Raw genomic sequence first — 27,218 nt, 5'->3', positions numbered from 1 at the left:
AAAAATGATCTCAGATGGCTTTAAGAAAATAAGAAGATATGGATCACAAAGGGGAGAATCACAGCCAATGAAAAAAGGAGAAGCATATAAGCTTACCAAAAATGTTAACATGGTTGCACAGACTATACATAAAATTTGACAAAGCAAGACAGGAAAATATTAAATTTAATTCAATGCCAGAAAGGAAGAAGCTCACAAGTAGTTCTGGACAGGCAAGGATTCCCTGTTACTAAGTTGAAAATAGATTTTCATGTGGAATTATGTTAGTGTTATTTATAAACCCATCTTACTGCTGCATCAGAATAAAAAGTTCTCAAGGGTCTGACTTCCTTTGTGTCCTATATAACACAACTTAGGTGTTTAATTTGTTGATTGAATTTACTAATCTTAATGAAACAACAAAGAGATAATGTCCACAGAAGAGTAAAAGGATGGGAAATGGGCTTTTAGACTTTGGAATAGCCACTGTAGGAATCTATCAAAGTCAAATTGTACAGAATTATTGAATCATTATATTGTATACCCGAAACTAATATAATACTGTATGTTTATTACACAGGCAGAGAGAGAGATGAACCAAAGGACTGTTAATGTTGAAATGAAGATCTGGCAAAAGTTACACAAGCACTGATTTTCAGAACGGAACATTAGCATTATCTTAAAAAAATATGTATTTTCCAGCAACACCTGGCAGCCTAGACATTAAATCAGACTAGAGAGAGTAGGCAATACTGTGAAAACCAATGCTGTGCACCAAGGGAAGAAGAAAAAATCAAGTAGGTAAAAGGAAAGTGTTTGTGGAAACGCTACTGAAATTACTACAAGTTTGAGACTGAGAACAGTTATTAATGGATTGGAGGTCAACATAAGGTAAAGAATAGGCGCAAGTTTAAGAATACCTAAGACCCTCCCATAAAAGGAATAAACAAAGCAGAAGACTAGCAACTGTGTAAGAAAAACAAATGCATTTATAGGTCTCTATATGATGAAGTTTTCTTTCTTTTTTGTTTTTGAGTAATATATTTAAAATGTGAGTGCCATTCTTAGGGCAATAGTTTGCAACTCCTGTCTACAGGTTAAAATTCCAACTTATTTCCCCATAAAAAGACTTTCATAATCTAAAACCCAAGCTATTTCCTTGGCCCTGTTACCCTAGCCTCACACACACTGTGCTTCTCAGTACAGAACCTTTTATTTCCTGAATACTCAGTCTAAAGCTTATGGAGCTCTGGACCTCTGCTATTGCACTTCCCGTAGGGCCCCTCAATTTCTCTTATAGTTTATTCATCATTCAACGTCCATCCCAAATGTCAATTTTTCAGACACCTTTCACAACTCACCCAAGGAGGGAGCTAATACCGTCTCTATTCAAAACCTCATTTGTATTGTTCATCTCTCTCTCAAAGCCTTCATAATGCTGAATGATACTCTACAGGTTTGCCTCCTCTTACCCCCACTGCTCTGAGTATCTAAGTGAAGGACAGTCCCACCCACCCTGGTATTCCCACTTTCCTATACTGGTGCCTAACAGTATCTAGCACATAGCACACACTCAGTAAATATTCATTAAATGGAGTACCTGATACATGTTAATGTAAGTATCTATGCATGATAATGACTAAGAATATCCTAAGACTGTAACGTCATATCATAACTGGATTCTACTGTTTTTTAAGAAAGGAAAATTGCATTTTAATTTCACTGTGATTTTAAGAGAATTTTCTATTTTACATGCCTGGTTGTGTTCATGAGCTGCGCAATTATCTGTTCCATTATATTCTGTAAGCTGTTCTCTTCTTTTTTCTCTAATAAGAATTTTATGAACATCATCTTCCAGTCTATTGAAGAATCCTCCATCATGTGATAAAGTCTGAGAACTCAATTCCTGTCAAAAATGAATTATGATTTACTATCATTCAACACGAAAGTGTATGCACTTAATAAACCTAGTCAGCCACCAGAAGGCTGGAGAATGAAAGAAAAATGGTAACTAAGACAATCAACCATCTGATTCTTCTCTATCTCCAAGAGATAAACAGTAGAGACACATTCTTAGATGACCTTTCCTTCATACTTTGAGTTGGGTACTGCTAGATTTAAAAAAAAATTATCCATATAGCATATACCATACAATTCACCCATTTAAAATGCACATTTCAATGGTTTTTAATATATCCAGAATTGTGCAACCATAATTATAATTAAGTTAATAAGTTTCATCACCTCCCAAACAAACTTTGAACTTTCAGCAGTCATTCCCTACTTCTCCCCACTCAGTTGTCCCCTGCATAACACTAATCTACTGTCCAGATACACCTGCCTTTTCTGGACATTCAATATAAATGAAACCATATAATATGTGGTCTTATGTGACAGGCTTCTTTCACTTAGTACAACGATTTCAAAGTTCGCCTATATTATTATAGCATGTATCAGCACTTCATTTCTCATTACCAAATAATAACTACGTTTTATTTCTCCATGCTGTGGTTAATAGACATTTGTGTGGTTTCGACTTTTGGGTTATTATGAATACTACTACTATTACATTCAAGAACAGGTATTTTGTGGCTATGTTTTTAATTCTCTTATGTACATGTGTATCTATGAGTAGAACTTCTGGGACATATGGTAACTCAATGTTTAACTTTTTGAGGAATTGCCAGATAGTTTTCCAAAGCAGCTGCATCATTTTATAATCCCATCAGAATGAGACTTCTAATTTCTTCACATTCTCACCAACATTTGCCATTATCTGTCTTTATTGATCACAGACACCCAATTGAGTATGAAATGGTATCATACTATGGCTTTCAGCTGCATTTTCCTGATGGCTAGTGGTGCTAAGCATCTTTTCATATGCTTATTGGACATTCATATATCTTTTTGGAAAAATGTCTACTGAGATCCTTTGCCTACTTTTTAACTGGATTGCTTTTTAGAGTGTAAGAGTTCTTTATATAGTCTAGATACAAGCCTATTGTCAAATATATGATCTGGAAATATTTTCTCCCATTCTTCAGGTTTTCCTTTCACATTCTTGATAGTGTCCTTTGTATTACGAAATTTCTTTTGACAGCATCCAACTTATGCAAGAAACCACTCAAAGTTATGAAGATGTACTCCTATAATTTCTTCTTCTAAGAGCTTTACCATTTTAGCTCTTACATTTAGGTCTATAATCCATTTTAAGTAATTTTTTTGTGTGTGTGTATGGAGTGAACAAAGGGTCCAAACTCATTCTTCTGCATGTGGATATCCAGCATTATTTGTTAAGATTATTCCTTCCCCCACTAGATTGTGTTGGCATTCCTGTACAAAATCAACTGACCACAAATTTAAGAGTTTCCTTCTGGATTTAATTCTATTCTGTCAACTTGTATGTCTATCCTTATGCCATACCACACTGCCTTGATTCTTATAGCTATGTATTGCTCCATCTTGTCTATTACATTTTAAAAATAATTTTTACATAAATTCTACATATTTGTGATAAAGAGACAAGATTTTATCACAATCTACTCAATTACATTAAATTAGAAATTTTACATGTTCTTCAATCAAAGTGGTATTTCCTCTCCAACTTCCTGTTATAAAGACAGAGACCTCTGAAGGGGCGCCTGGGTGGTGCAGTGAAGTGTCCAATTCTTGGTTTCAGCTTAGGTCATGATCTCAGGGTTGTGAGATCCAGCCCTGTGTCAGGCTCTGCACTCAGCATGGAGTCTGCTTGAGCTTCTCTCTCTCTTTCTCAAATAAATAAAAAAAAATTTAAAAAGAGACTGAAGAAAATATTCGTCTCACTCTCATTAGTTTCACATATGTCCCATATTCTTGAGCTATTAACACTCAAATCTTACCCATTTCGACTGTATTTGTAAGCAAATGACCCAAAAGTTCAAATTCCTTTCCCTATATATTATCTTAGAAAGTGTTTGAAAGAAACAAAAATGTGTTATCACTGCTTAATAAATAAATGACATTAAAAATACTTGTGTAGCACATTGTATTTTGTAAAGCACTTACATAAACATCACTTTGATTCTTATTAACAACACAGGAGATTGAGAGAGCAAGAATTATTTTGCCACAAAGTAATCAAGGCCTCACTAAAGTTAAATAACTTGTCTATCAGTTATTCTATTGCTAAATGGTACAAATATAAGTCTACTGCTTCACAAAATATGTCCAGTATATTCTGGTAAGATTTCACTTTAAATAATAAATACAACAATGCTTAAAACAGTGCTAAACTTCTAAGAAAGGAACGATATGAAAGCAACTAATTGGCCTCTGGATTTCACTTCTCTAAAAAGTGAAATTCCAGTTCTGTTTTTTGATGGCTACTATCATTACCAGCATGCCTACCCCAAGGTACTCTGACCTTGAGTATTTTTCAGTGAGGCAGAAAACAACTTCACAGAGTAAGAAAGGAATTTTTATAAAGACAGTTTGATAAGAAACTAGGGAGAAAAGAAGCAAAAATAAATCACCCACAACTCCCCCCACCACATACACATACCCCAAAAGAAAAAAGACAAAAATATGTCAAATGTAAGAACACACATTCTTTAATAAGTTGAGCAATTCCATTTCAATTTAACTCAAATACTGAACATCTATTATGTGCCAAATATATAATGAGAAAGACAGTATGATGTTTGTTTAATTTTAGCCTTATAGATCATTGAAACATAACAGAATTTAGACATAAGCCTTCACATTCATGGTCAGTTTATTTTTTTCAAAGATTTTATTTGAGAAAGAGAGAAAGAACAGGAGTGGGGGGAGAGAAGCAAGAGAGAGGGAGAGTCATCAGGCTCCCTGCTCAGCAGGGGCTTGATTTTAGGACCCTGGGATCACGACCTAAGCCAAAGGCAGATACTTAACTGACTGAGCCACCCAGGCGCCCCAGTCAGTTTACTTTTTAAAAAGTAGTAAGTTACTTCATTAAGGAAACAAGAGTGTTTTCAACAAGTGGAGCTGAACAACTGGATACACACATGCCAAAAAGTGAATTTGGCCTCTTTTTTCACAGCACACACAAAAACTAACTCAAAAATCAATCAGAGAGGATCCTGAGAAGATGAAGAAGCACAAGGATTCTGTCTCCTCACCTGGACAACAACTGCACTGTCAGAATCTATCTGATGTAACTGTTTTAGAATTTTGGAATCTATCAAGGGCTTGCAACTTCCAGGGCAAGACATGGAAGGTAAGTTAATTTTGGTTAATTTTAGCTTTTAGCACAGTAGTAGTTACTCATCCCCCAACCTCAGCCATGTGGCTGGCAGGCAGCCTTGTGGAGCAGCATGCACAGTTTCTGGGAACTAAGGTGGACAAAAAGGACCCTCTCCTCCAAATAATAGGAACCTGCTTTGGTTACTGACTGCTGCTCTGATCACAGAAGTTCAGACAAGGAGACAGGCAACCATTGTAGTTGTACCTCCTCAAATTGTTGTAAGCCCCTCTCCCTCCAGTTGAAGTGACTTCCACTAGATTTAAAGGGCTGGTGCCCATTCTTCCTCCCTTCATTTTTTGCTTTTTCACTTTTGGGAGCCAGACATTAAAAATTAGGACATTCAGAAACAAATGCCTATAAGGGGAAAATTAGAAAGTGACTGTACAGGCCCAAAGAAAAAGCCTCAGGAAAGACCTAAAGCTTACACCTTATGTTCATATTTGGAACAGAGAGAGCCTAAACAATCAAAAAAACAAAAATTAAAAAAACACCACTCCCCAAGGAAGGAGGAGAATCTGATTTCCAGAGTTGCCATATTATTAAATGTCTATCATTTAACAAAAAAATCACAATGTATTCAAGAAATAGGGAAATATGACCCACTGAAAGGCAAAAAATTAACTAACAGAAATTGTCCCTGAAAAAGACCTATGGCAGTTACATGAAACAAAGACTTCAAAACAACTGTCAAAGACTGCTCAAAGAACTAAAGGAGTTGTGGGGAAAATCAAGAAAACAATGTGTGAACAAAATGTAAATATCAATAGAGACAGAAACCCTAAAAAGATACCCCCTCCCAAAAAAAAAAAATCCTAGAGCTGAAAAGTACAACTGAAATGACAAATTAAAGGCAGAATTGAGCAAGCAAAAGGAAAAATCAGTGAGCTTAAAGATAGGACAATGGAAATTACGTAGGAACAAAGAATAGAAGAAAAATAATTGAAGAAAAGGAAATAGAGCCTGAGGTATCTATAGGGTACTACGAAGTAGGCCAAAATATCCATTGTGGGAATCTCAGAAGGAGAAAATAGATAGGAACAGAGAATATTTTAAGAAACAGTGCTGAACTTTCTTACATTATCCACAAAAATAAATTTAAAATGGATGAGAGACCTAAATGTGAGATAAAAAATCATCAAAATCCTAAAGGAGAACACAAGCAGAGACTTCTTTGACCTTGGCCACAGCAACTTCTTACTAGACATATATCCAGAGGCAAGGGAAACAAAAGCAAAAATGAAATATTGACATATCAAGATAAAAAAGCTTCTGAACAGCAAAGAAAACAATCAACAAAACTAAAAGACAACCCTCAGAATGGGAGAAGATATTTGCAAATGACCTATCAGATAAAGGGCTAGTACCCAGAATCCATAATAAAGAACTCATCAAATTCTACATCCAAAAAAATTTAGAAATGGGCAGAAGGCATGAACAGACATTTTGCCAAAGAAGACATACACATGACTAACAGACACATGCAAAAATGCTCAACATCACTCATCATCAGGAAAATACGAATCAAAACCACATGAAATATCACTTCACACTTGTCACAATGACTAAAATTAAAACTCAGGAAAGAATGGATCTTGGAAAGGATGCAGAGAAATAGGGAACTCTCTTACACTGCTGGGAATGCAAACTGGTACAGCCATTCTGGAAAACAGTATGTAGGTTCCTTAAAAGGTTAAAAATAGAAATTACCCTATAACCCAGCAATTGCACTACAAGGTATTTTTCCAAAGGATACAAAAATGCTGATTTGCATGGGTACATGGACCCCTAATGATAGCAGCATTATCAACAATAGCCAAATTATGGAAAGAGCCCAAATGTTCGACTGATGAATCAATAAAGATGTGGTATTTATATATAATGGGATACTACTAAGCCATCAAAAAGAATGAAATCTTGCCATTTGCAACATCATGGATGGAACTAGAGTGTATTATGCTATGCAAAATAAGTCAGGGAAAGACAAATGCCATATTATTTCAATCAAGTGGAATTTAAGAAACAAAACAGATGAATATAGAATGGAAGGAAAAATAAGATAAAAATAGAGGGTCACCTAAGTGGCTCAATCAGTTAAGCATCCGACTCTTGATTTCCACTCAGGTCATGTGGGATCAAGCCCCACATCAGGCTCTGTACTCAGTGTGGAGTCTGCCTGAGATTCTCTCTCTCCTTCTGTCTCTCCCCCTGCTCACACTCTCTACCAATAAATAAATAAAATCTTTAAAAAAAGATATGTTTTTTTTTAATTTTTATTTATTTATGATAGTCACAGAGAGAGAGAGAGAGAGAGAGACAGAGAGAGAGGCAGAGACACAGGCAGAGGGAGAAGCAGGCTCCATGCAGGGAGCCCGACGTGGGATTCGATCCCGGGTCTCCAGGATCACGCCCTGGGCCAAAGGCAGGCGCCAAACCGCTGCGCCACCCAGGGATCCCAAAAGATATGTTTTTTGAGGAAAACCTCAAAGACTCTTGGCTGGGGCATCTGGGTGGCTCAGTTGGTTAAGCATCTGCCTTTAGTTTAGGTCACGATCTTGGGATTCTGGGTTCTGCTTCTTTTGCACCCTCAAAGTGGCAGTTCATATTTCAGTTCTGTTTCTTGGATGGATCTATCATTTTGTTGTATCTCTGCAGTTAGGTTCCGCACCTTTTAAACGTGGTATCATAACTAATGACCCAGATCTTGCCCACTCTGGACCCAAGAATCCATCTTTTTCCTCATATGGTTTAGAGTTGAAGAGGTTGAAGGGGTTCATGAACATTTTCAACTTAAGGAGTTCTCTGCAGTGCTTGTATTTTTCTAGTAAGCCTACCCTTGTAGATTTAGATGTTAACGGTACAGATGCATTTTTTTTAAAATTTAAATTCAACTAACATATAGTATATTATTAGTTTCAATTAGTTTCACAGGTAGAGTTCAGTGATTCATCAGTTGCATATAATGCCCATTACTCATCACATCATGTGCCCTCCTTAACGCCCAGCACCCAGTTACCCCTCCCTCCATCCACCTTCCTTCCAGCAACCCTCAGTTTGTTTCCTAGAGTCAAGAGTCTCTCATGTTTATCTTCCTGATTTCATCTTGTTCTATTTTTTCCCTCCCTTTCCCTATGATCTTCTGTTTTGTTTCTTAAATTCCACGAGTGAAATCATATAATTGTCTTTCTCTGATTGACTTACTCTGCTCAGTATACCACCCTCTAGTTCCACCCACATTGTTGCAAATGGCAAGATTTCATTTCTTTAATGGCTAAGTAATATAAATACCTAGTAGTGCAGTTTCTGGGTCATAGGGTAGCTCTATTTTCAACTTTTTGAGGAATCTCCATGCTGTTTCCCATAGGTGCTGCACCAATTGACATTCCCATGAACAATGCATGAGGGTTCCCTTTTCTCCACATCCTTGCCAACATTTGTTATTTCTTGTCCTTTTGATAATAGCTCTTCTAATAGGTTTGAGGTGAATCTCATTGTGGTTTTGATTTGCATTTTCCTTATGGTTAGTAATGTTGAACATCTTTTCATGGGCCTGTTGGGCATCTATATGTCTTCTTTTTTTAAAGATTTTATTTATTTATTCATGAGAGACACTGAGAGAGAGGCAGAGACACAGGCAGAGGGAGAAGGAGGCTCCATGCAGGGAGCCCGACGTGGGACTCGATCCCAGGACCCCAAGATCACGCCCTGGACTAAAGGCAGGCGCCAAACCGCCGAATCACCCAGGGATCCCCAATCTATATGTCTTCTTTGGAAAAATGTCTGCTCATATTCTCTCCCTATTTTTTAGTGAATTGTTTAGTTTTTTGCTATTGACTTGTACAACTTCTTTACATATTTTGAATATTAACTCCTTATTAGATATATGATTTGCAAATATTTTCTTCCATTCAGTAGGTTACCTTTTCATTTTGATTATGGTTTCTTTTGGAGCGCAGAAGCTTTTTAGTTTGATGTAGTCCCACTTGTTCACTTTTGCTTTTGCTGCCTCTGCTTTTGGGATCAAATCCAAAAAAATCATTGCCAACTGCAACGTCAAGCTTACCACCCATGTTTTCTTACTGGAGCTTTCTAATTGAAACATAGTTGACATACAATGATACATTAATTTCACTGTATAACAGTGTGATTTAGCAATTCTGTTACATAGTGCTCACCACAGTAAGTTAGTCACCATGTGTCACCATTCAATGTTATAATATTACTACCTATTTTCCCTATGCTGTACTTTTCATCTCTATGACTTATTTTAGAACTCAAAGTTTGTACTTCTTGATCTCCTTCAATTTTGCCCTTTCCTCTACCACTCTCCCCTCAGGAAACCAGCAAATTGTTCTCTATTTGAGCCTATTTTTTTTTTTTTAGTTTTTTTGCTCATATTTTTAGGTTCCACATATAAGTGAAATCATACGGTATTTGTCTTTCTGTCTCATTTTACTTAGCATAACATCCACTAGGTTCACCATGTTTTCACACTTAGCAAGGTTCTTTTTCTTTCTTTCTTTCTTTCTTTCTTTCTTTCTTTCTTTGGCTAACTCTTCTAGGATAACTTTTAGGGATTAGGTCTTATATTTGAGTCTTTAATTTAAAGTGAATTTTTGTGTACAGTATAAGATAAATTTTGTGTATAGTATACCATTTATTGAAGAGGCTGTCCTTTCCTCGCTGTATATTCTTGCTTCCTTTGTCATAAATTCATGGACCATGTATAGTGTGGATTTATTTCTGAGCTTCTCTATTCTATTCCATTGGTCTGTGTCTGTTTTTATGCCAATAACCATACTTTTTTTCTTTTAACTATAGCTCTGTAGTACAGCTTGAAATCAGGGAGCATCATACCTCCAGTTTTGTTCTTCTTTCTCAAGATTACTTTGGTAATTCAGGGTCTTTTGTGGTTCCATACAAATTAAGGATTGTTTATTCTAGTTCTGTGAAAAATCCTACTGGAATCTTGATAGAGTTTGAGCTGAATCTGTAGACTGCTTTGGGTAGTATGGACATTTTAACAATATTCTTACAATCCATGAGCATGGGATACCTTTCCATTTATTTGTGCCTTCCTCAATTTCTTTCATTAATGTCATAGTTTTCAGTCTACAAGTCTTCCAACTCCTTAGTTAAATTTATTCCTGGGTATTTTTTTTGATGCAACTGTAAATGGGATTGTTCTCTTAATTTTTCTGGTAAGTTATTATTAGTGTATAGAAATGCAACAGATTTTTGTATATTGATTTCGTATCTGGCAACTTCACTAAATTCATTTATTAGTTCTAACGGTTTTTTGATGGAGTCTTTATTGGGCCTTTTCTATACACAATATCATGTCACCTACAAACAAGGACACTTTTACTTCTTCCTTTCTGATTTGGATGCCTTTTATTTCTTTTTCTTGCCTAATTGCCCTGGCTAGGACTTCTAGTACTATGTTGAACAAAATTGTTTGTAACAAGTTATCTCTTCATAAGCAGTAATATATTATTTCATATCCTCACCAACAATTCAAATCATCGAAGGCTTTGGGGGTGGCCTGGCTGGCTCAGTGGTAGAGCATGTAACTTTTGATCTGAAGCTCCATGTTGATGTAGAGATTACTTAAAAATAAAATCTTAAAAAATATTTATATATGTATACACACACAAATCATGAGATTCTTTGATTTTTGCTAAACTGGAGATTAATATGTGGTTTTAATTTGCATTTCCATGACCACTAATGAAGTTGAACATCTTTTCATGTTTTTAAGACATATAAATATCCCCTTCTGTGAGTACTTGCTTTTTCATAGATTCATCAATGAGTTCTATTTTGGAAGAAATCTTTTCCTACTCTGAAGATCGTCCTTTCACTTTTCTAATATATTTTGATGGAAATAATTCCTTAATGTATAAATTTAAAGCTAGTGGGTTTTGTGTCTTTCCTACCCTAAAGTTATAAAAATATTCCTGTATTAGCACCCATAAGCTTCACAACATAGCCTTTGACTTTTATGTCTTTGATTCTCTGTGCATGAATTTTTGTGCATGATATGAAATAATAATCTAATCTTTTTTCCATAAACATACTCAATTGCCCAAAATCATTTATTTAAAAAAGAGTTCATCCTCTACCTAGTACTATTTCACTTCACTCTGTTGCAGATCAAGGTTATACTCATAGTTGGCCTGTTTCTGTGCTGTTTTGTTCTAATGTTCTTTTTATCTATCATTCTGCCTCTATTCTTTACTGTATTAATTATTAATTTTTTAAAAAATCTTGATATCTGATTGGGCAAATTATTTTTCTTCAAGAATGTTTTGGTTATTTTGGTCCTTTTCATTTCCCTATTAATTTTTTAGAAGTGCCTTTGTTTTTAGTTTAAAAATTAAATTGTCAAAACATAACAGACTCAAATAAGGCAAACAAACTGGTGGTTGTTAGGAGTGGGTGGGTTAAATAGAAGAGATTAAGATGTATAAGCTTTCAGTTATAAAATACATAAGTCATAGGGATTTTCAACTATGGCATAGGGAACATTCTTAATAATACTGTAATAACTTTGTGTGGTGACAGATTGTAACTATATTTAACGGTAGTGAACATTTCATAATGCATATAAATGTTGAATCATTATGCTATACCCCTGAAACTAATATAATATTGCAGGTCAACTTTACTTCAGTTAATAAAAAAAACTAAATTGTGATTTTGGCTGACTGTACAGATTTTACAGATTAATTTGAGAAAAAGTGATTATCTTTGTGTTAATAAGTCAAGGAATATTCTTCTATTTGAGTCTTTACTTTCTTGCAATAAAGTTTTGTAATTTTCCCAATATAGGCCTTATATATCTTTATTAAATTTATTCCTAGGTATTATTATAATATATTATGATAAAAAGCATTTTGATTTTAATTACACTGTTACTGGCATACAGAAATACAAATAATTATTGAAACTACTTCTTCATTTATAGTGAAAGGAACTAAAGCTACTAGCATTATAAAAAAGACTTTTGTCAGTCTTCCTACCAGGAATGCAAAAACAACTTTCCTTACTTCACAAATACCTATGCCTCTAACAAGTCTAAAAGAGCATATTCACTTTGGAAAACTCTTCAGCAGTTTCTTACAGTTAAACATACATCAAAGTAATAAAGGCAAGGCATAAGGAATATAGCCAATGATATTGTAACAGCATTGTATAGCTACACTTGTAGTTAACATAGCATAACATATAAACTTGTCAAATCACTATGTTATATACCTGAAACTAATAGAACATTGTGTGTCAACTATACACAAATCTTTAAAAAATAAAAGAAAAATAAATAAACAAACATCTACCCCATAACACAGCAATTTTATTCTTAGGATTTTACCTAAGAGAAATTAAACATATAAGGACTTGTACATGAATGTTCATAGTAGCATGATTCATAATTTAAAAAGTGGAAACAACCAGGGCACCTGGGTGGCTCAGTTGGTTAAGCATATGACTCTTGATTTCAGCTCAGGTCTTGATCTCAGGGTGGGGGGAGTTCAAGCCCTGCATTAGGCTTTTTCTTTATTAAAAAAAAAAAAAAGGTGAAAACACCCCGTATGTCCAAGTGATTAATGTGTAACTAAAATAAAATACAATAATTTTAGTGATAAAAAGGAATAAAATACTGATAGATGTTACAACATGAATGAACTTTAAAAAATCATGCTAAGTGTAAGAAATCTCAAAAACCACATTGTGTGTGATTCCATTTATACTAAGTGTACAAAACAGGCAAATCTATACAAATGACATAGCAGTTACCTATGCTGGGGGAGAGGGGTTAGGCAAGAAAGGGTATGGGGAATAACTGGTAATGGGCATGAGGTTTCTTATGGGGATGACTGAAATGTTCTAAAATTAATTACAGTAATGGCTGTACAACTCTGTGTATATATTAAAATCAGCTGAATTTAAAATCTACTTAAAACGGCTAACTTTATAGTATGTAAGTTATACTGAAATAAAGCTGGTTTTTAAAAATATTTTATTTTAATTAAGCAATCTTCACACCCAACATGGGGCTTGAACTCATGACCCCAAGATCAGGAGTCACATGCTCTACCAACTAAGCCAACCAGGTGCTCCTAAACAAGCTATTTTTTAAAAATGTTCTAACAGCCTAATTCATAATGGTCAAAAAAAGGAAACAAACTAAATGTCCATCAACAGAATAAACACATTATGATATATTCATACCATGGAATACAATTTAACAATGAAAAGGAAAAAAAACCACTGATACACACAAGAACATGGACAAACTTTCAACATTTGGGAGGGAAAGAGCCAGACCAAATAACATACTGTACGTTTTACTTTAAATAAAGAGGCAAATTTAATCTATGATGATAGAAATCACAACAGTGGTTGCCTGTGGTAGGCAGGGGAGGACATAAGAAAAGGACTGGCTTCAGGGAGAAGGGAACTTTCTGGTGTAATGATAATGTTACCTTGTTAGGGATGTAGGTCATATATTTCTGTCAAACCTCATCAAACTGCACACTTATGACCTGTGCATTCTTTTGTGTGTAAATTATACTTTGATTAAAAAAACAAACAAACCTTGCTTCCCACTGACTTCCTATTTCCAAATGAAGAATACATCATTTATAGAATAAACTGACAAATATTAATGCTTGATCAACAATTCCTTTCATACTTCCAGGGTCTGTAAGCCACCTTTAGAACAGCCTCCCAGCTTTACAGTTTTAAGATACATTAATATATGGTAATATGCAAACCTCAAATGCTCTATCTATATGTGCAATTTCTCTTTTGCTACAGTTGAGTGCTTTGAACTTATTTCAAGGGAAAATCTAAATAACAGCATTCTTAAAAGTGCTCTTATATTAAAGATAACATTATATATGGGGTAAGTCTACTTTCTTCTCCCCACTATGACAGACCCTGGTGGACTCAAGTCTTGAAGTTGAAATATTTATTAAGCCCTTCTTATGCAACACATAGGCTACTCTCATGGAACTCAAATCTACTGAAAAAGACAAAAACTAACACATAATAACAGATACAATAGACTCTTTCATACACGTCAGAAATGGCAAGTACCTGTAAGACATGTAGCCACTTCTTCCTCTTTTATAAATGGCAAATATAATTAATCAATCATGGAATTTTTTCTTGCTGAGTAAGGATGCAGTTTCAGAATTCTACTTGATGCAATACTGCATTAAGCAGAAGGCTTCAACAATATGCTTGAATTGACAAAAAATAAGATCTATGTGCCTCTGTTTTGTTGTAAAAATACATGAGAGAAATAGATCCAAAAAGGCTAGAGGAAGTTTTAGTGAAAAGGCAGAATATTCATTCATTCATCAACCAACTTCCACTTCCATTACCCGCTTTGTGACAGAAATTAGGACTACCAGGAAAACTAAATCAACATATGGTCCCAGAACTCCAGGAACTAAAATTCTAGAGAAGAAACAAAACAACAATAATAGTATTGCATGCTATGAAGTATATACAAAATATTCTGCACATCTAAATGAAACCAGGAAAATATGACTCTTTAGCCAAGTTCTGAAACATGTTAGGCAAATAAAGAAAGATAGCAAGAGAGTGACATCACCAAGATGGTGACTTAGGTTGCTCTGACTTTGCTCCCTCTCCCAGAGGAACTAACAACTATTCATGCACAAGATACCACTGAGAAAGATAGAACAGAAGAATATGCAGGTCAACAAGGTAGCGTGAAACACTAGTGTGTTCCAAAAACTCTAAATTCTTTTGCATGGCCTGATGCAGGTCAATCATGAAATATGAGAAAGATTTTTAAAAAGTAGTAAAGGAAGGGCCAATAGCTGGGAGACTACTGGTTTCATAAACTCTCCTCTGCCATTCAATTACTATTACATGCATGTAATCTTAAAGTAAAAATTTAAATTTAATGAAGAACACAGTAAAAAAATTAATGGATAAAGGAAATAATCATTAACAGCTACAAAAGGCACTGAGTGCAACTCTGAAGGGAAATTTTATAATGGTTGACATCTGAATCCACTGCTGAAGTTTTGAAATAAACTTTTAATTTTAGAACACTCTTAGATTTACAGAAAAGTTTTGAAGAGTACAGTTTCCATTAATCACTCACCCAGCTTTCCCTGTTGGTAACATGTTACATTATCATAGTACGTTATACCACTACAGGACCAACCTAGACTCCATACTTTATTCGGATTACACTAGTTTTCCCCTAATGTTATTCTTCTGTTCCAAGATTCCATTCACTGCTTGCTTCGGCACCACATATACCAAGATTCCATTCAGGATGTATTACATTTATCATGTCTCCTTAGCCTTCTCTGTCCATGACAACTTCTCAGACTTTGCTTTTGATAGTTTTGAGGAATACTGGTCATTCAGGCCAGGTATTTTGTAAAATGTTCCTTGATTTCGATTTGCCTGATATTTTTTTATCATGATTTTACTGGGTTTATGTGATTTTTGTGAGGAAAACTGCAGAAGTATAGGCCATTCTTATCACATCATATCAAGGCTATGTGCTATCAACCTATCACTAATAATATTAATATTAATCACCTGGTCAAGGTGGTGTCTGCCAGACTTCTACAGTATAAAACTAATTTCCCTTCCTGCTTCTGTACTCTACTCTTTGGAAGCAAGTCACCAAGCACACTCCATACTCAAGAGTGGAAGGAGTTAAACTCCCTCTCTGGAAGTGGAATACCTGCATAAATTATTTGGAATTATCTGTATAGGAGATTTGATCACCTATTTATGTTAGTAATAGTCATTTCTTCAAGAAGATCAATGTTATCATCATAAAAATAAACAGACATTCTATATCCCCTAATGTGATATGATAAAAAGCGTATCACACCACATAGGGAATTTTCTTGCTTCCTCATCTCCTCAAAGAAAAACTGATTTTTAACCTATCAAGACTCAAAAGCTAATTAACAGTTTGTAGGAAATCCTGTAAAGATGTAGCCCCAAGATCCTCCAATAACCATGTGATCTGCCAGGAGGTAAAACCATAGATAGCAATTGAGACTTGTGAGAAAAATGAAGAATCCTAAACCTATCCAGGGATTCAGTCAACTCTAAGGCCAAGCTCTTTCCCTATCCTTCCAGGATATACCAACCAAATAAGCATCTCCTTCTTATGTTGGATTGAGTTGGGTTTCTCTTACTTACACCAAAAGAGAGCTAACAAATATAATAAACACAAATAAGGAAAGCCATGGAACAAAGCCACAAAAGTTCAAGACATTGAGGAGTAGGAAACAGGTTGAGTTGCTTAGGTAAAGCCAAATTTTAGGTGACATTTTTAAAAAGTAGGTAGAATTTATTAGCTTTTAAAATTTAATGGGGGGGGGAATCCCTGGGTGGCGCAGCAGTTTAGCGCCTGCCTTTGGCCCAGGGTGCGATCCTGGAGACCCGGGATCGAATCCCACGTCGGGCTCCTGGTGCATGGAGCCTGCTTCTCCCTCTGCCTATGTCTCTGCCTCTCTCTCTCTCTGTGTGACTATCATAAATAAATAAAAATTTAAAAAATAAAAATAAAAAAATAATAAAATAAAATTTAATGGGCCATTTTTGCTGTTCTCCTGTGTTTTGGTAGTAGTGTTAACTATAGGGTTCAATTTTTAGCATATAATATTTAATCACACATTGAGCATTTATCATAATTTTAGAAATCAACAAAGTCAACCTTACTTTTCAGCTAATATAATTAGGACCTAAAATGAATTCATCCAAGTTCATATATCTAAGGTACACATGCACGAAGCATTGTGCAAAAAGGAAATAGGGTATGGAGCCAAATCAGACCAGGTTTGTTCCCCCAGTTCCTTCTCTCACCCAGTGCTTTTTATTCTTTATATAATTTTTAAATACATAGTACATAAACATGACAGAAAACCTCAAAAATGTATCTTGTGGGGGATCACTGGGTGGCTCAGCGGTTTAGCGCCTGCCTTCGGCCCAGGGCGTGATCCTGGAGTCCTGGGATCGAGTCCCGCGTCGGGCTCCTGGTATGGAGCCTGCTTCTCCCTCTGCCTGTGTCTCTGCCTCTCTCTCTCTCTCTCTGTCTATCATGAATAAATAAATAAGATCTCTTTAAAAAAAAACTTTAAAAAAATGTATCTTGTAAAAAGTAGCCTTTCTCCCATTCCTGTCCCAATAAGCCTTCCTCCTCACCCTTTGACTACCACAGTTACAACTTCTTGGGTACTCTTTAAAAGGTAGTCAGTCCATTTAAGCATACTGAAGACCTGACCTTTTAGACTTTAAGACATATGATGATCACTAAAAACTTTAAAGCTGGGCAGCCCAGGTGGCTCAGCGGTTTAGTGCCACCTTCAGCCCAGGGTGTGATCTTGAAGCCCCAGGATCGAGTCCCACGTCAGGCTCCGGGCATGGAGCCTGGTTCTCCCTCTGCCTGTGTCTCTGACTCTGTCTCTCATGAATGAATGAATAAATAAATAAAATAAAATAAATCTTTAAAAATTTTTAAAAATAATAAAAATAAAAATTTTAAAGCTATTGAATGGTACTGGAAGGCCTGGGGTTGTGAAGGCAAGATGAAAGTGGAGCTAAAAAAAAAAAAAGAAAATGGAGCTAAAGAGAAAGTAGTAGCTATGTGATACTCTACCCTGCAGCACTGGTGTTTAAAAAGGCAACATGTGAAAATTAAAAACAACTTTAAGGGTCAAATAATGCTCCTTAAAAGGCATGATTAGTTAAGGTTTCTTTTTTTTCTTTCTTTTCTTTTTTTTTTTTAGTTAAGGTTTCTAAGAATTATGTACAAACACACATTCTATTATTCATTCTGCTTGTCTAGAATTCTTATGGGATGTTCTTGACTATACTGTAGTGAAGAATGGATAAGGGGACTGTTGTAGCAGTGAGTGGCAGCTAACATTTCCTAGACATTTAAGGAAGAAAAATTAATTGTTTCCATTCTTTACTACTGCAAATGTCATTTTTTTCTAATCATTTCAGAGTAAAAGAGATTACAAAGAAAGCAATGAGATTAATAACATAATCAAGATGGATGGAGAAAGAAAAAGGGGAATGATGAAATCAACCTGAGAAGAAGTTTAGTTGGCAGTTAGAGGAACATACAGGAAGTTCAAGTATTTCTCATCACCTAGCAATGAAGTAAAATAAATCTTTTCTCTTTTGAATTTTATTCAGAAAATACCTGCTTTAAGAAGGAATGGATGAGATGTATATTGTTCTCAACAGAGGTTAGAAATTTTAAAGTTCCCATGGGGAAAAATTTTTCTTGGCATAAGTAACAAATTAAATATGGAAAAAACAAGTCAATTATTGAGCATATCTGTAACAGAAGACTCATACATATATTTTTAGTAGAAAGTATATCTCATTTTAGACTTAAAATCAGAATTTTTTTCAGGCTTATTTTTGAACTCTCAAAAAGTTCTAGATTCCTAGAGCAATGGCATAACCACTACAACACTTAAATATTCAAGTTCCAAGAAAACAAGTAACACTTCTAATGGAAATAGAACATAACTTTGGTATATTTTTAACAAGTGTCAAAGGATAATGTGAATTACATGTTCTTTTGACCAATTTCCTAAAATAGTTATGTAAGAGATAAATTATAATTAGACTGTATTTACAAAGATAGAAAATGTCTTTATCATTAAAATTATTTAAAGTGAATTTTATTACATATAAAATTATTTATCAACAGAAAACAATCAGAACTCAGCTCTAAAACTATAATGAAAGCCAAAATATATGCTGAGTCACACATCTATGCCTGTTTAAATACAACTCAGATTGAATATATTAAATACATGAGACCCTATCAGTCTGAAATTTTTTTCCTCTTTCAAATCAGGAAAGAAAGTAAAGCATGGAATAGTTTATAAAAATTATTTTTCTCACCATTAACAGTTGCTGGTCCCTTAGGAATAGCGTGTACCATTTGTATCTACTTTTTCATTTGCATAAAGCTATCCTCCAAGTCAGTCAATGGATTTAAAAAAATGGAATTAGTCCAAATGTACATGTTTTCTGCTTTCAAACATAAAAGGAATACTCAAGACTATATTTGCGTCATTTAATTTTTAATCTAAAAAATGGTGACAGTGGTTTTTATATAAAAAGAATTTCCACCATCCACCTTAACAAATCGATTTTGTGCTTGTGTGCATAAAGACTATATTTTTAATAGTCACAGTTATTTAGATGTGGTTTCCTAGAGATGATTTCATTTCTCTGACTTGTCAAGCAAATACTTAAAACAATATAAAAAATGGACAAAAACTATATATGTATTATAAAGTGAAATCCAGGAATATCTCTGACCATTCAAACAACTGACTAATGGAATTACTAACAAGAATACATACACAATAAAATAGTGAAACTTTCAAGTTAGTACCTAAAGAATTCAAAATAACTCCTAACATTTTATTAGTATCTTCCTCAAAATTAGAAGATATTTTATAGTAGTACCTCCCAATTTTAAAAGGTTTGAAGAATCTGGTACTGGATCTTAAAAAAAAATAAAAGTGACAATAACCCCAGGAAGTTATGTGTAGGGTGTACTACCCCCTAATGGTGAATATTAAGAGTAGTAGATGATGCATAGGTATAAATCACAGAATCACAGCTTACTTCACAATTTCCATAATTCCAAAATATCTTGAGACTTTGTTTCAAGACATTTTTAATAAAGACTGAAGTATTACACCACTTTTCCCTAAAATTTTAAGCTTACATGTGGTAACCTTTTAGGTGTAGGTGGGTGTGCATATGTGAGCACACACGTGCAAGCACATCCACACAATTTAGGATAATAAAGCCAAATAATATTATAATATATATTATATTATATATATAATAATATATATAATAATATTATAGTTTCTTCATGCAAATAATATTTTATTCTACTCTAATATATTTTATATCCTTATAATGTTCTAATTCATTTAGAACAAACCTATGAGTTGTCCTTTAAGTGGCTACGTCTCAAAAAAGACTTACTGCCAAACACTGAAGTATTATTCTTAAAATAATCAAGTGTTTTCTAGAATAAAGATAGTTACAATAACACTTACCTCAGTCTTTTTACTAATGTGATCTGAAAATGAAAAAAAAGGGTGACATTTCATTGAAGAAAATATTAATTTTATTAGTATTAATAATCATTAATACCCAATATGTAAAAATATTTGAAGTAATTGAGAAGAATTTAAAAGTTATAATAAGAGTTACAGAAGTCATTTGAGGGTTGTCTGAGATATTAGACTTACCGCTCTAGGTGGAAGATGTTAAATTTCAACATATAATCATTAATTTGCTCAGTTTAGGGACTATGTCTTACATCCTAGTCAATGCCGCTCATACAACAGGGTATTATTAAATTTGAACAGCTGAATTCCAAATAATTTAGGTTTTCTGTTTCACACAATTTTAGGGGGGCATAAAGGGGAACAAATATGCCTAAAATCAAATCACAGGATACCATAACTGCAAAATGGTACAGATCACTGCCTTTGTGGGGGGAAAAAAAACGAATAATAATTTGTGTCTTTTAAACTCCTAGTTTCTTTTTTTTTCCTAGTTTCTTTATTTTAAAAATATACATCATAGTGCTTTGATAATACTATAAGAAATACTACAAATTGATGTATATTTATAAAATGAATAGAAAGAAGGCAATAAAAATACATTCAGATTAAACAAATCATTGACTTAGTAACAACACAGCATTTCTGGAAAGGGATTACAGGAGGAGGAAAAAAGAAGACATAAGGAAATCCACACAGACACAAGGCTGAAACTAAAGTACCAAGAGGGAGAAAATGTTCTTATTTAAATTAGAGATGATTGGGATAGCTAATATTTAACATAGGCTTATTGTGCATAGTAGAAATTTTCTATTCTCAGGGACTAACAATAATTTAATAGAATAGCATTCCTACAACTGAGAATTTAAAAGCTGGTCCAGCTTTTAAAGGCATCTGTTGATCAGAATAGGGTCTAGAAGTATAATAAATGTCAAAATCACAAGTTTCAGCTCAAGCTACAAAATCCTACTTAGCTTAATAAAAGAAGCAGACTACAGGAAAAACTGTCCTGATCCTTAAACCAAAGCAATATAATGCTCTCAATTTATTCCTAATTTCACAGATAGGCCTGCTTTTGAAAATGCTGGAGTATTTTATTTCATTGCGTTTTTTTTTTTTAGATTATTGCTGTAGTATTATTAATCCTCACAGAACAAATACCCAAGTATTAAGGCTAAATTCATATGAATCAAATAGATCACTGTCAATGAACAAACAGCTGTTCATTTTGTCAGCAACTATTCTGACTGGCATAAACACAACACTGTCCAAAAAAAATTTTCTGTAAGGATAACTTTATAGAAACTTAATTTAAATATAAATTAATTAAAATGAACTATAGTAAAAATTCATTAGTTGTATTAGCCACATTAGTAGCTTCTAACCACATGAAGGGGAAGCTACTAATCACATGAAGGTACTGAGCATTTGAAATGTGGCTAATATAACTAATGAATTTTTACTTTAGTTCATTTTAATTAATTTATATTTAAAACATCACACATGAATAGAGCTACCATATTTTATAGCACAGACTTAGGGTTTTCACAACTTCCCACATCAAAAACAGTGCGCTTTATGGTCTATCTTCAAAAGTTTGGTGGATAATGTAGTTTCCTTGTCTTCTCTGTTCAATAAAAAAAATACAAATGATATTACAAAGTTTTCTGGTGATAAGTCTCATTCTAAAAATTTTTATTTTAATTTTCTACAGTGTAGTTCCAGATAATTTGAAGAGGCTGACCAATAATGGATGAAATCTGATGATACTATTCCTTGCTTGGTGTAAGTTCAATTACTTTATGTACAAAGACAATAATTATGTTTCAAGATGACTCAAAAACTACAAGTACAATTTTTATTTTTAGTGAGTTTTAGATTATGGACAAATTCAGATACAAAAAGACAAATTTATATTTAATTTTTATGGAGATTTAATGACTCCTTTTAAACTATCCCCCAAATTGTTTATTTCCAAACAGGTTTACATTTTTTATAATCTCAGTAACACATTAACAAAACAATTCTTACTTATTTTAAAAAATAGCAAGGAGCTTAAAAATATATAAAGACTTAAAATAGTCTAGCATAATAGATTTCGTACATATATTACCTTCAGATTGAAAATCTTTGAGTGATACTGTGAGAGGTTTGTCTTTTCCCTGATGATTCTTCCTTTTATCTTTTTTATTCACAACTTTTGACTGAGTTGAAGCATTTTCAGCATTTTCATACTCCTAAGAAGAATTACCAACAATAATTAAACTTGGTTTACGCTGGTAAAAAAAAAAAATCAACATACCATTAGGTAATATATTAAAGTTTTATTTTTTTAAAGGTAAACTACAAATTTTAAAAATCAATACTTGAAGTTAGTCAAATTGTATAAAAGGTTTTTTTGAGAGAGAGAGAGAGAGAGAGAGAGAGAGAGAGAGAGAGAGAGAGAACACACAAGGAGGGGCAGAAGGAGAGAGAGGACCTTAAGCAGGCTCCATTCTCAACACAGAGCCTGATGCAGGCCTGGATCCCACCACCCTGAGAGCATGACCTGAGCTGAAATCAAAAGTTGGACACAACTGACTGAGCCACCCAGGTGCCCCAGCATAAGTTGTTTTCTTTTTATATGCTCAATCTCTTGCCTCTTAAACATTAAAATAAAATCAAAAAGCTATTCCTTGTGGTTTATAACCTCTCCTAGATGCCACCTCTTCTTCTTTATTTCAGGACCAAACTTAAGACAATCATCTCTAGTCAATTTCCTTTCTCACCACCTCCGCCAAATCTGGCTTCCCCTGTTCTCTTCTACTAAAATTAAGGTTAACCTCCCCCACAATGCCATATCCAAAGACATTGCTTTTTCAAACACCTCTTGGTTTTCTCAATACACTCTGACTACTGTTCAGTCTCCTTCACTGGCTTCCTATATCCGAACTTTTCTCACCATTATTCCATTCTTGAGGAAGTCTTTTGCTTTATACCCAAAGTTTAAAGTTCTACCTATACACTGATGATTTTTTGTATGTACAGACAACTCAAATGAAATGCTCAGTAAGCACCACCAAACTATATATGTTCACCCTGCCCTTCCCTACTGGATCCTCCAGTAAGTACCTTGTATAATGTCACCATCACCTACATAACTGTGCAGACTAGAAACCTGTATCACCACTGTCTGCTCCTCCTGCAGACTTTATATACAAAGTAGTCACAAGGTCTTGTTGAGTTTATCGGCTAAAGATCTCTTACACCTGTTCTCTTCCCTTCAGACCTTCTGTTATTTCCCTATCTTCTTCTGCTGGACACTGCAACACCCTCTAATTTTAGCCCCTCAATCCATCTTCTACATGGCTACAGCATGAGTTTCTAAAATGAAAACCTGAAATCTAAAAGTTAAAAATAGTTCAATAGTTCTCCACCAACAGATTTATAAAAGCCCAGTCTCCTTAGCCTGGTCCATATCCTATCCTTCAGAAAGTGTCTCTACCAACTCCAAATCAAATAGGCTACACTCTTTTACCTGCACATATCCTATATACTTGCCACTCCTTTCCTGACAAAGCCTATTTTTTTCTCTTGCCTAAACTGTCACCTTTTAATAAACCCATTAAATCTCCTCTTTAAGAATTCTTTTCTAAAACCCATACTGATTAAAGGCAAAGAAAGTTCTTCCATCTTTCTGAATTCCCACTACACAGAACATTCATCTTTCAATGCTATACACAGTAATTATATGCATGTCTCCCTCCACTAAACTCAAGGGCTGGGACCATATCCTTACCTTTGTATTGTGCGCTTTGCACATTTTTGGCTATTCAAAAAAGTATTTGGCGAACAAGTAATAAAACAGAATAGAAAATGCCATCCCAGAGGTACCTGTGTAGCTCAGTCAGTTAAGCCTCCAACTCTTGATTTTTGGCTCAGGTCATGATCTCAGGGTCATGAGATCAAGCCCCATGTGGGGCTCCATACTCAGTGGGAAGTCTGCTTGAGATTCTTTCCCTCTGCACCTACCCCCCTGCTCTAAAATAATGAATCAATGAATCAATGAATGAAAGAAAGAAAGAAAGAAAGAGAAAAGAGAAAAAAGAAAAAAGAAAAGAAAGAAAATGCCATTCCAAACTTTAGTTACTAAAAAAAAAAAAAAAACAAACCTTGGACTAAAATAGTTATTTTATTGGAATATTGACTTAAAACTCAATGACAACATTAATGCAATCACATCAAACTAACCATTACATACAACAGGAGTTTCTCCCTTTTCTGAAAGTCATTACTGTCTGATAGAACCAATGCTTTTGAGTAGCAGGCTATGACTATGCCAAGAAAACTGGCTTGTGTGCATGATATTTTATCAGTACCATTTACTCCATGCCTCCTCTATAGATATAGCTAATTCTTTTGGCTTTAGAATCTAGATATATGTATCACAACAATAAATCATTATTATAGGATAATATTCTATTTTTTATACTTTTCCAGTGTAACTTGAAAGTCCATTTAAATGATTAAATCATAGTAAAGCTAGCTGTATCCATTTTTCTAATTGCTAGCTATGTGTTTAAACAGGCAACTAACAATAAGAATCCTAGTAATTCTTGATTACTCAGGGTAACAGGAATAGGGGCATGGAAAATGTACACATAAAATGTACATGTCCACTTTATTAGCAACTTTCATACTTTTCCCTTGAACTACAAGTAAAAAGCAAAAAATATCTGCTCTAAATTTTAATTCCTCTCTCCCCTTCATCTTAGGTGAAGGAGCTAGTGTACAATGACATAGTCTAAAGTCCCTTAAGCATGACCAGGGTATTTTATAATCAACTACAATCACAAACTAAATACATTTTATAGACCCCAAAACTTCCCAATGCACGTAAAGGACTAAAATGCCAAATTATATGAAAATAATAAATACCCAATTTGAATACAGAATCGGAGGCTAGGGATGCCTGGGTGACTCTGTAGTTGAGCATCTACCTTTGGCTCAGGTCATGATCCCGGGGTTCTAGGATCGAGTCCCGCCATCAGGCTCCTTGCAGGGAGCCTGCTTCTTCCTCTGCCTATGCGCCTCTCTGTGTGTGTGTGTGTCTCTCATGAATAAATAAATAAAATCTTTAAAAAAAAGAAAGAAAGAAACTGGAAGCCAAAACTACCTTTTACTATTTGGAACTATAGTATAGTTCCTATAGTTTCAAGCTGTACAATGCAATTCAGCACATAGCCCAATATCACAGTTTAGATAAAATTCAGAATCCATAAGGACAAAACCTCAGAAATGGCCTTCCATTTACTTTAGTTAATTGTTGCATATCTCTAGCAGAGGGTCTCTTAATGGATGCCCCATACTCATACTTACTTAAATTTGGAAATCTACTTATTTCCTGTGTTTATTTAAAATAAATTAATAATTAACCAATTAATTAAAATTAATCATCTGCTGTTAATTTCATTTTCTCTCTTCCCTTCACCTGGGGTAGACAGATTTCTTAAGGAAACATCTCAAATCACCAAAGTTCAGTCTGTTGCCTCTCAAATCCTGAGGAGTAATTTTGTTATAAAAACCTAACAGGAGTGCCTGAGTAGCACAGCAGGTTCAGTGCCCAATTCTTGGTTTCTGCTCAGGTCATGGTCTCGGAGTCATGGGATTGAACCCCGTGTTGAGCTCCACACTCAGTGCAACGTCCGCTTGGGACTCTCCCTCTGCTCCTCTCCCCACCAACTCTGCTCTCTCTCCCCTTCTCTTAAATAAATAAATCTTTTTAAAAATTATTTTTAAAAAACAACTTCATAATATTTTGTTACAAAGATGAATTCCTAGGACAAGCTTTAATGGAAAACTTTTATACAAAATTCAGGAAGGCTGGTCCTAACTTCTGACCATTTAAACTTCTAAAATATCTAAATCAATAAATGTGTAAATACCGTTTTGTGTTCTTCATATTCTAATTTACTTAGCAACAATGCCTTCTCAAGATCTGCTTCAAACATTTCAGATGTCAGCTAAAACAAAAGGAAAGTTTCACAATTATGCCACACACAATATTATGACAATATATGCATGAAAGGAAAACGAATACATTAAAAAAACAATATGGGTTCTCCAAAGTTATCCATCCATGCCAAAGTAGGGAACTCTGTATTTTACAGAAGATACCAAAGCAAAAAACTTCCAATTTTGAGGTTTCTATTTCCTTATTCACTGTCAATTATATATTGTATATCACATAATTCTTTTCTTTCATAAAAAAATCTTACAAGGAAACTGACACTGTATTAGAGGTCAATGACAGTATTCAATTTAGGACACAAAATTATAACAGTGATTATTACTCAAAAATGTAATCCTGAAAAATAAATCAATAGACATTATAAAAACATACCATTCATTCCCTTAATATAAAGTAATCCACAGGTATGGAAACTTTAAATAATGTGAGTAAATGTTCTCATCTATCTCTGATGTTACAGAACAATTATTTATAGTGCATCTTTGTATTCCTATCCTTTTATTTGGTTGCCCTATCTTTAAGGTCATCTAATACTACAAAAAAAATGATTCTTTAATTTGTGATCTCTATCTTTTGGTTCCTCTTTCCCACCATTCAATCTCATCTTAACTTCTTATAATCTAGTTTCTACTACTCTCTAATCAAATTACTCTCTACGAATTACTTTTCTTAATTGCCACACAGAATTGTTATAGTAGGTGGATGAGACTTTAGGTTTCTACCATTGGAGATAAAGTTATGTCTGCAGCTGAATACAGGAGAGTTGCAACATGACAGGAGTAAATTTCCTGGATTTGTATACAAGCATGTGTCAATCTATGTGGACTAGATAATA

General features: G+C 34.3%; 1 protein-coding gene across 4 annotated transcripts in view; it reads right to left on the bottom strand.

Moving 5' to 3' along the window:
- GKAP1 (G kinase anchoring protein 1) overlaps positions 1-27,218 on the bottom strand; it is a 70,315-nt gene that overhangs the window by 19,934 nt on the left and 23,163 nt on the right. For 3 of the 4 annotated variants that reach the window (XM_055311534.1, XM_055311537.1, XM_055311535.1), the window contains exons 5-8: positions 26,298-26,375; positions 22,487-22,610; positions 20,362-20,384; positions 1,732-1,885 (exon numbers count right to left, since the gene is read on the bottom strand). In XM_055311534.1, the coding sequence (XP_055167509.1) occupies positions 1,732-1,885; positions 20,362-20,384; positions 22,487-22,610; positions 26,298-26,375 (379 nt within the window). The remainder of the gene's footprint in view (positions 1-1,731; positions 1,886-20,361; positions 20,385-22,486; positions 22,611-26,297; positions 26,376-27,218) is intronic. The other variant, XM_055311536.1, reaches the window with a different exon arrangement.

The sequence above is a fragment of the Nyctereutes procyonoides genome, unplaced genomic scaffold, assembly GCF_905146905.1.
Source record: "Nyctereutes procyonoides isolate TBG_1078 unplaced genomic scaffold, NYPRO_anot_genome, whole genome shotgun sequence".
NCBI lineage: Eukaryota > Metazoa > Chordata > Mammalia > Carnivora > Canidae > Nyctereutes > Nyctereutes procyonoides.
The sequence above is the reverse complement of the archived record's forward strand: the minus strand, read 5'-3'. Positions and strand labels throughout refer to the sequence as shown.